Source organism: Chroicocephalus ridibundus, chromosome 4, assembly GCF_963924245.1.
Source record: "Chroicocephalus ridibundus chromosome 4, bChrRid1.1, whole genome shotgun sequence".
NCBI lineage: Eukaryota > Metazoa > Chordata > Aves > Charadriiformes > Laridae > Chroicocephalus > Chroicocephalus ridibundus.
The window spans coordinates 72,209,714-72,219,918 of NC_086287.1; the positions used below are offsets into that span (position 1 = coordinate 72,209,714).

At 50.9% G+C, this 10,205-nt stretch overlaps 1 protein-coding gene across 1 annotated transcript; it reads right to left on the reverse strand.

Annotated features, from left to right (window-relative positions):
* Window positions 1-2,296: 2,296 nt before the first annotated feature.
* On the reverse strand, window positions 2,297-4,597 carry LOC134514858 (E3 ubiquitin-protein ligase RBBP6-like). Its single transcript, XM_063333175.1, has 3 exons — window positions 4,432-4,597; window positions 3,449-3,548; window positions 2,297-2,375 (listed from the first exon to the last, which is right to left on the reverse strand). The coding sequence occupies exons 1-3, from the start codon at window positions 4,595-4,597 to the stop codon at window positions 2,297-2,299; spliced, it is 345 nt and encodes a 114-aa protein (XP_063189245.1).
* Between the last annotated feature and the right edge of the window lie 5,608 nt (window positions 4,598-10,205).

Below are 10,205 nucleotides of genomic sequence, written 5' to 3' on the forward strand. Positions count from 1 at the left end.
AGTTTCACACCGTATTCAAGCCAAGTGCCAAATCCAGACCTAGACCACCACCAGTCAAGTATTTCCCTGGGTTACTTATCTAGATTTTAGCAGCAGACTGACAGTGTTTTCAAACCTCAAGAAAAATGCTGCCCCTTTCCCCAATGTAAATTCAAAGTGGTGGTATACTAAAGAAAGGCTTAACCTTCGGGAAATGAAAGCAGCATCCAACCCTGAAAACACCCAGATCCAAAAATGTACTGCAGGCAGAAGTTAAAGAAAAATGACCAGGATTTTACCCACAAATGCACCAGGCTATGCACAAATGCACCAGAGCGGGCAGGGGTGAGCGGCCCTGCTCCCTGCCCCGCAGGGGGACCCTGGGCACAGACCCCAGCCCCCCACGCCCAGGCCCCAACCCCGCACCTGCCTGGGCACCCAGAAGCTCCCTCCTCTTTGCAGGCAGCCTTTGGGCTCAGTGCTGCTCCGCAGGCAGGGATCATCTCCCAGGGCTGCAGCCTGGAAAGGGGCAGCGGAGGCACCAGCTCAGGCTCCGGGCAGCACCTGGCTGTTCCCGGCGAGCATCCCTCCAGCACCAGCCCAGGGGACCCTGGGCTCCCCGGGGGATGTGTCCCCTGGTGCAGGGAGGCCCAATCCCAGCAGGGCATGAGCAGCCCAGAAAGGCTTCTCCCAGCCCCTGGCCTTGCAGGGGTGGGGGGAGAGGGCAAGCCAAGCTCCCGGCCCCCCGAGCTCCCCAGAGCAGGGTGCCCACCCCACTCCATCCCCACGGTGCCTGCTCCAGCCTGCCCGGGCGGTGGCGTTGCCCACCTCCCTGGAGTGGGGCCCGACCTCTGGTAGCACAAGTGTCCTCTCCTTTAGGGCTTTCATGATGCCTCCTAAATGTCAGCACACAGAGAGAGGTGTTGGGAGAAGCGAAGGGCTGGGTTTGTTGTTTGAGGCGTCAGGAGCAGGGGCAAAGGGCTGCGTGGGGAGCAGGGGAGCAGTGCTGTGTTGTGCCCATCACCAGGCACTGGCAGTTGCAGCTGGAACACAGGCCATGGCAACGGGAGCGCAGTGGGGACGAGGACAAGCCCCCTTACAGGGGGGCAGCTCAATACATACATACCCCCCAAAGTTAATAATCCCAACGCATTAGACTTCCTTCCTGTCTTAAGCAATTCTTCCTAACCATGCCATCATTTAACAAGTGGGTTTGCCCAGAGCATTGCAGACTGTCTTTGGGACACTGGGGCAAGCGCAGCACGTCCTTCCGAAGAAGTCTGGATGTATTGACATGCCAAGGAAAAACCCAGCCCGTCCTCATCTACAAGTGCTAGCCCAGGCTCCAGGCAGCACCTTCTGGGCCTTTGAGCCACCGACCCCTCACCATCCTCCATTCCTTACCGTCTCACCATACAACAGCTCTTACGGGTTAGTAGATGAGCAGCCACAACAGAAGCCCAAAGGCAAAACCCCAGAGGAAACGCAGCTACAATTCTGAAAAGCAATCAAGAGGTCCCAGTGACACCAAGAGGGTCACTGCAGTCTACGGGCAGGGCTGGAACGTGTACTTCTGGTGGCATTTGATCCAAGGCAGCTCCTACAGAGCACCCAGCCCTGCTGGGACAGGCGATGCCCTCTGCCTTGCCTCAAACAGTATCATTTCAATTGTACAGTTTTTAGGAACAAATACCCAAGTATTTAAGGACATGAAAAGGAATTGGAACTGTCCTCGAAACGTATCGGATGTGTTGGGTTTGGTATTTCTTTGAGCCCCCGAGTCAAAAGCAAGAAACAGTACCAAGTTTAGCAATAATGGTTTCTCAGTGGTTTTTGAAAACATTTTCAAAAAGCATTAGACGAAAAAGTACTTAAAAACAAAAGCTAAGTGATACAATGGGAAAAGGGAAAAAAAATACGCTCTAAACATTTTTTGTTGCAAGAAAGAAAAGTCCCACACACCCCCATACAAACATACATATTGGCTAGCTATAGACAGACAGATGTAGCACATCAGTGTACAAACCTTGAACCGGCATGATCTAAAAACCATCATATATCACCTGTTCAACACAAAGTCATACAGGAAATAGCCTGGCATGTTCAACATGAAATACAACGCATTACGAGGCACAAATACCAATATTCACATTCGAATTGCGCAAACGATGGCATTACTCAGTCTTTACTATGCTGAATAAGATACGCTGTATTTGCAATATATACTGTGTTTTACTGGAAAATATATGAAATTAATGTTTGCAAAATTAACACAAGGCTATTTGTTTAGAATTTGCTTAGAATTTCTTGTTTAGAATTAAGGGTGTTGAAAAAAGGGTGAGATTGTGTTTTTACATACCGTTTTTGATGTTCCACTCACTGGCTCAGTTCTGCCTCTAGACGAAGAAATAAAGGTGATCAGAACTTAAAATAAAGCACTCGTACCAAACATGAAGCAGTGACAACAGATCACAAAACCTGAACATCAAGACATTACGTTCTAAATAATCTAGTGAATATGGAAATTCATTTGCATACATAAACTGTTCTCTCTTGGTGCACTCAGTGCAACTAATAAAACCCTCCAAAGTCACGTTTCTACTTGGTCACAATTTATTTGGCCGTACAATGGTTTCTTCATCCATTTACCTTGAAGAACACACTACAAGGCAAGTAACGCATGTTTGAAGGCCTCTCCACCATTGCAGCGTACTTTCATCATTCCCAAACATCAGCCCCTCTACCAGTGGTTTCTGCCATGTTTCCAGCTGAAGGAATAGAAAGCTCACCTGCCTGGTTAATTGTCAACATTAGCACAGCAGTGCTGGTCTGTCCTTATCCCCACGTACGGGTGTTTATTTGATCTTTGATGCCAGCAGCATCTATCCTCTCATTTTGGGGCAGCATGACAATACCCAGGGAGGGTGCCATCCAGCCAGAAACGGAGGATGCATCGACAAGGTAGCACTAAGCACACATATTTCAATACATACATTCACCCCCAAAGCAAGGCCACGTTTATAAGCACAAGGCTGCCGTGTCCAGAATTACTAGGGAGTGCCTGAAGGCATCTCCTCTGAGATGGAAACAAATTATGAGTTTACACTACAATGGCTATCTGTCAGTCCTATAAAAGCAATAAAAGCGAACGCATATAATAAGGGATCTTTCCACAGAGAGGAAACAGGATCTACAACTTGGGTCTCAGAAGAGCCAACCCCAAGGACAAACCCAGTAGAATCCTCTTAAAAGTTACCGTTGATGGAGTTGGAACCCCATCTCCCAGCAGGCCTAAAAATGTCAGCCTACTTCGGGACAGATACAGTAACATCTGCCCCACAACGACAAACATTTACTGCAGCTTTAACGAGAGAGGTACAATCAGAAAGCCTCCGTAAACTAATAGCCATTAAAAAAGTTCACACGTTGAAACCCCTAGCAAAGAATTCAACGCTTTATGGACACTCACATGGCAGATGTTTTGCCGGCAGCTTTAACTCCTCCAACAGGGATTCTTCTCACAATTACCGACGAGTTCTTAGCAATCAGGGCGTTGTCATCTGTGTACTCTGTAACAACATAAACACAGAAAAAAATCAGCCAATTTGTAAGAACGCATATTAATTTGTAATTACATAGCACTCCAGAGGATCCTTTTGCAGCTACAAATGCAAAATCCTATATGTAACAGCGCGCTGTTGTTGTCTCAACATACTAAGAGGACTTTTCAAGAAGCAGATACTTCTTCACTGAGTTGTGATTACATATGGAAACACAGAAACACACTTTGTAAAAATGCTATGACGTATATTACAGTAATACTTCATGGGGTAATATATTTATGAGCATCAATGTTTCACCTAAAACTTTGCTTTCGGTTTCTCGACTGCCATAACAGGATCTCCGTGTTTGGCCTATTGCAAAACATTTTTTCTCCCGGTGATAATAAATGGGCCCATCACAGTTTATTGCCATCGAACGTTCTGGTTTTAAGGCTCTGCTTTACACAGACCCAGCCGTTACAGAAGGGACATCAGCCAGGCAGCCATTCAGCCTGCTGGCATTCGTCAGGCTGGAAGTTCATTAGCAACTGAAGGCAAATTCAGAGACCCTTCTGCAGCAAAGCCCTTCAAGCAAATTAAACCTTTTTCAAAAGCTCTTCACAGTTTTAGTCAACACTACGAGAAAAATCCGGAACTCCCAAAACGTACCTCTACCTACTCTGCGAGGCCCCAGCACAAGTCACAGCTCCCGATGGCGGCCAAATCTCATCATGGCTTCCTGCCCCGCTTCATCCCCACCCCGCATCCCTCCCGGTGCCCCCCACGCCCACGACACGGGCCCCGCCTGGAGTCAGGCCGCCTGGGGCGACCCGCAGAGAGCCCAGCATGGCTCCCGCAGGCCGCGGCCACCACGGTGGGTCCCCGAGGCCCCGCGCTGCGCCCCCCGGACCTGCTCCGGTCTGGGCGTTGCTGATCTGCAAGTCGCTGGTGGCCGCCTTCAGCTTCTCGCAGGCCATAATCTGGTGCTTGAGGTCCCGCAGGCAGATGTTCAGGCCGCTGAAGATGACCCTGTCATATGCCAGCTTGGCGGCGAACTTGTAGTGGACACATGACATGTTTGTGGCCAGGTGGTCCAAGCACCACGGCGTCCACAGCGGTACCAAGTGTGGCGGCCTCTGTGCTGGGTTGGGCTCGCGGCAGCGCAGGGAAGGGCCCGCCGAGGGGCCAGGGAAAGCGGTGCGGGCTGAGCCGAGCTCTGTCCCTGCTCCCTCTCTCCCACACAGTGTTGCCAGGCCTGGCTAGTCACTATGGCCCCTGGGCAACGGCCCACTGCCCCACCCCCATGCCTCAGGGTCCCAGCGCATTGTGACAAAAAGGCTTTCGCTGCCCCTGGCTGCTGGTGTCCCTGCTGTCCCCCAGCCTGTCACTGGACACTGTCCTGTCACCCCCCAGGTCTGCAGGGTCCCTCCTGTCACCCCCAGGCTGCCACCCCCGCTATCCCCTCCTCCCAGCAGCCAGACGAGCCAAGACAGCCTGGGGGAGATGCAGCCGGCTCTGCCGTGTGGCGCCCGGCTGCCTGCACCGCAGGGCCAGCGAAGGCAGGGGACTTCTCAGGCGGGCTGAGTGTTCCTTGGGGCAGCTACCAAAAGGTCAGCCAAAGGGGCCAATGACCACCCGGTTTATGGCCACAAGCCAATGTACTTCCCAACTGTGGCAAACCCACAGCGGCGTGAACTCTGTCTGGAGAGGAGGACTAAGAAGTCAGGAATGAACCATCTGCGTTAGGAGGTGCCCCAGGACAACCTTTCTTGCTTTCTCAACCATCAAAGCTGCTGCTGCAACAGCCCTAGCGCAGGAGATCGTGCCTTGAATGACCAGGTCGAGTTCTGTTGAGTAATATGCTATGGCTTGCAGACGCTTCTGGCCAGACTGGCTATTCCTTTCTGTTCATATAAATATAAAAGGCTTCTTGTGGTCTGGCAGGGCTAAGGAGGGAGCTTCCACGACTGCTTGCTTTAGATCTTTAAATGCCTTTTGGGTTTCCGGAGTCAGGAAAACTTTTTGATTTCAGCGCTGTCCTCTGTATAAAAGGCATCATTAATTTTGCTCTTGGCGTCTGCTTTTCCTATTAATAGTCATTTGGAAGCCCAGGTTTTAATATGGTAGCCTTGCCCGTAAGCCTGTGGTGGATTATACGTATTCATTCCACAACTCGCCCATCGCCACAGTCCAAACTACAGCAGCTGAGGAAAAAAAGCCCCACTGTTGGATATGCTCTAAAAGCCCATCCTCTGCCAGAAATACTCTCCTGGGAATCTGTCCCAGTGAATTCTCATCGGTACAGGGACGGGCATCTATGTTACTTTTGAAATTTCACTGAGGAAAGGAAGGATACCAGCCTTCCACCAAGACGGGTTTGTCACCAGTCTGAAAGGAGATCCCTGGCTATGCCTGGAGAGCAAACCTATTGACAAGCTCACACACTCTCCAGGGGCTGGGCACTGGAAATGCCAATAGAGCTCTTAGGGCCATACAGATGAAAAGGGGAGTCTTACGCCTGGAACCTTCCATAGATTAGTTCCTATGCCTAAAGGCAATTGTTTTTCCTCCAAAGACAGGCTGGCCAGTCTCACCTCGGTGCCCAGCAGGATCACAGAGCAGATCTTCCTGGAAACTCTGCTAAGGCACACAGAAAATAGGGAGTGCAATGATAGGACACGGGGCAACGGTTTCAAACGGAAAGAGGGTAGATTTAGATTGGATATCAGGAAGAAATTCTTTACTGTAAGGGTGGTGAGGCACTGGAAGAGGTTGCCCAGGGAAGCTGTCGATGCCCCATCCCTGCAAGTGTTCAAGGCCAGGCTGGACAGGGCTTTGAGCCGCCTGGTCTAGTGGGAGGTGTCCCTGCCCATGGCAGGGAGGTTGCGACTAGATGATCTTTAAGGTCCCTTCTAACTCTACCCATTCTTATGATTCTATGATTTGCCAGCAATATTTCAAGTCACACAATACCCAGTTGCGTTACGAAATGTCACTAAACTTAACGACAGCAGCCTCTTTGCAGGTTTCTAACTCAAAAGCAAAAACCAAAAAGCCTGGTCCTTCCATGTGGCTGGCATCTTCCCGTGGCTCTTCCTCAAGGCAGGAGAAATGACCCTGAATTTGGAAGTCCACGGAAATTTAAAAGTACACATAGGCCTCTGGCAGTCATTCCTTATGGGCCAGAACTCAGAAGCGAGTCGGACTGCGCCAGAAGTGGCACAGCCCCACCTGCAGGAGACATATTGGACCAGAAATGATGGTTTCAAGATAGAAAACACAATACAATCCACCAAAACAGCAAGAAAACCACAACAGATAAAATACTGTACACAAAACAGAGACCCCTATCTAAACCTTAAAATGGTAAACAAGCTGAAAAAGAGGACTCTCCACAAAAAAAGACCATGCAGAACACAGGGTAACGTAAAAATAACATAACCCCAGGAAGCCAGGGCCAACACACCCAGATCCTGTACATAACAGTAAAACCTGGGTTAAACACTCCCAGGGAGAAAGGCTGAGGCTCTCGGAGACTTTGAACTGGCCAGCCATGGCCACCGGCTTCAGCTCATCATTTCTTTGTCAGATGTCAGATGACCCTGTCCTCCCTGTGAGACCCCTCAGGGCTGCTGTACCCAGCTCCAGAGGGGTGGATACGGCCTCGGCGTTATGGTGAGGTGCTTGCTGGCAGCAAGATCTCTCACGGGGGCACTGGGAAACCCTGGACCCTGACACCCTGCGCAGGTACCTCATCCCACGATATGATCTAGGAACGTCTCCTTCTGCCCATCGCCGCCACGGGGTGCAGAAAGCAGCGCCGTTGGCCCTACCGTGGTCCTGAGCCATGTCTCCACAGATGACTCTTTAACCAGCAGGCCTGAAAAGAGGGAAAATTGCCCAGAATTAAGCTGTGCTCAAGTTTTTGCAGGCAGTGGGCTTTTTTATGCTGCCTGGCGGTGCCGCTCCAGAGGAGCGCTCAAGACCCAGGGCGGCTGCCTGTACCTGCGAGCAGGCGACGGAGTGTGCGCAGCGGGAGCCAGCGGTGGTTTGTGTGGCTGTTGGACGGCTTTGGGCTCTAAATGTGCCTAACCTAGTACGCCTGGTCGCTTTCTCCTTACAGGTTGTATTTAGAGCTTAAATGGTATTATTTTAAAAAGCAAAACCAACAAGCAAACAGACAAAAAAACAGCTGGCCGATTCCCCCCCCGCCCCGAGATGGGCTTTTTCCCCACAGTCCCAGCCACTCTACAGGGCGACGTTCATCACCAATATTAGGCAGCAGGACTGAGCCCAGGGAAGGGCTTTTGCAGGCAGCGCATTCCTTGAGGTGCCTGGTAATGCTGCTGCTGGGGGGTGCTCAAGAAATGGAGTCAGTTGCCCGTAGTTGCTATCTGTGGTCCCTCCTCATCGCTCTCTGTCTGGCTCCCTGCCCCCATCTTTTAACTCCTCCCGGCCTGTCTCTAGCCCATCACTATTTTTTCCTTTCTCTTTCTTTCTCTGGCTGGCTCCCTGATCTTCTGTTTTTCATCCCTCCCTCCCTGCCATACAGCCTGGTTTTCTCTTTGCTATTTTTGTCTTTCTCTGCATCTCTCTCTCCCACTCCCCGCCCTTCTCTCTTTTCTATCGCTCTGTCCACTTGCCTGGCCTCATCTTCCTCGCTGTCCTGCAGCCCGTCCCCTTTCCTGCCTGTCTGCCTGGGCCTTCCCTCTTCCCTCTGGGCCTCCATCCCGCTCCCCATCCCCTTTCGCTCTTCCCCCACCTCAGCCCTGGAGGCCGTCGCTCTTCTGTCCTTCTCCGCCTCCTCGTCCTGACCCTGGCCCCTGCCCTCCATCTCTTTCCCGCTCTCCCCTTGCTCCTCACCAGGATTTCTCCTCCCTCCGCTCCCTGCCCAGCTCCCCCCTGCTCTCCCCGTTGTCCCTCTGGCCCTTCCCACCCCTCTCCGCCGCTCTCTCCCTCTCTGCCCTCCTCCTCCTCCCGGCTCCACCGGGGCTCCGGGGCTCCGAGGCCTGGCCCTGGGCCGGGGCAGCCCCGGGGAGGCGGCCCTGGTTCCTGCGGGGGTCAGAGGGCAGGAAGGGGCGCCCCGGGGCACGCCGGGAGCTGTAGTCCCGGCACAGGGCTCCCGGCGGCCATGTTGTGTCAGGGGCTGTAGCCTCTGCTCCCGGCACGGCCCGGTCGTGTGATTGCTGTGATTTTCGCTCCCTAGAGACCACACATGCTCTCATTTTTCTGACCATGAATCTTAAATAACATACAGAAAACCTACAGTAAGCCCACCATGAAGCAGCTAAAAATTCTGAGTCATAAATTGTAGCCCAACCCTTTAGCACCACAAGTGCTGCTCACCTGTCCTTTCTGAAGGGGTAGATTACTGGCCTTAATGGTTTATGTCCCTTCAGTACTGACCCTTCAGCCGATGGCTGCTGAAATTTACAGAGACAGGCTTGGTATGGCTGGGTAACTATAGAATGAAATAATTACCTTGGCGTCGTTCTTCCTTCTTAAGAACCTGGTTTATAGAAGGCTCCTGCATCAGCTGAAAAGGCAATGGATATTTTGGAATCTTTTTCAGAGAATTAAATAGCCTAAAGACAATCATAAATGAGCCAAAAAAGGCTAACATGAAGGCTGTGTATTAAGTATATTTTTATTAACGGAGCTCAAATTAACGGATTCAAATATTTTCCTGTATAATCATCACCCCTACCTCTACACCCCCAGCCAATTTTGACTTGTAAGCTGGCCTCTCTCTCTTTCTGATAGCAGAATACAAAGCAAGTCCTTGTCTTGCAAAAGTCTCAAAATAGAATTCAGAATTCATAAAACAACAACCTTCTACAGGCTTTTGTTACATTATGTGGATGTTTTATATTTTAGTACTCAGATTTGTAAATGTAACATACAGCATAATGAAAATTTTATGAAGATTACATGAAAAAGAACAATTTTCAAGGCAGTGATAAACCTTACCCACTGGTTTTCCCACCCTCCCACCCCGCTTCTTCCCTAGCAGTCATAACCCCTTGCCTGCACTCTGAAAACCAAAAAAAATAGCGTACACCAGTTCCAAATCTAATCCCCCATTGGCTTTTTCTATATGAAGGAACAACAACTTAGAGAGTGTCGTGGTTTAACCTTGTCTGGCAACTAAGCACCACCAGCTGCTTGCTCGCTCCCCCGCGGCAGGAGGGTGGAGAAAATTGGAAAAGAGAGAAAACTCGTGGGTTGAGATGAAGAAAGTTTAATAGGTAAAGCAAAAGCTGCATGCGTGAGCAAAGCAAAATAAGGAGTTCAGGATCGGCAGGGTGGTGTTCAGCCATCCCCAGGAAAGCAGGGCTCCATCAGTGTAATGGTGACTTGGGAAGAAAACCGCCATCACTCTGAACGTGCCCCTTTCCTTCTTCTATCCCCCAGCTTTAAACTGAGCATGACGCCCCATGGTATGCAATATCCCTTTGGTCAGCAGCGCAAGGGGACGGGGAATGGGGGTTGCAGTCAGTTTGCCGCACCTTGTCTCTGCCACTCCTTCCTCCTCACACCCTTCCCCTGCTCCAGCGTGGGGTCCCTTGCTGTTTCTCTCACATTTTCTCAATCCTCTCTCCAGCTGCTGTGGCCTAGCAGTTTTTTCCCCTTCTTAAATATAATATCACAGAGGTGCTACCACTGTTGCTGATGGGCTCAGCC

Coding starts and splice junctions, on each gene's coding strand:
- LOC134514858 (XM_063333175.1), bottom strand. CDS start 4,597: ATGTCATGTGTCCACTACAAGTTCGCCGCCAAGCTGGCATATGACAGG. Junction 3,549..4,431: donor CAACGCCCAGACCGGAGCAG/GTCCGGGGGGCG, acceptor ATGTTGTTACAG/AGTACACAGATGACAACGCC. Junction 2,376..3,448: donor GCCGGCAAAACATCTGCCAT/GTGAGTGTCCAT, acceptor TTCTTCGTCTAG/AGGCAGAACTGAGCCAGTGA.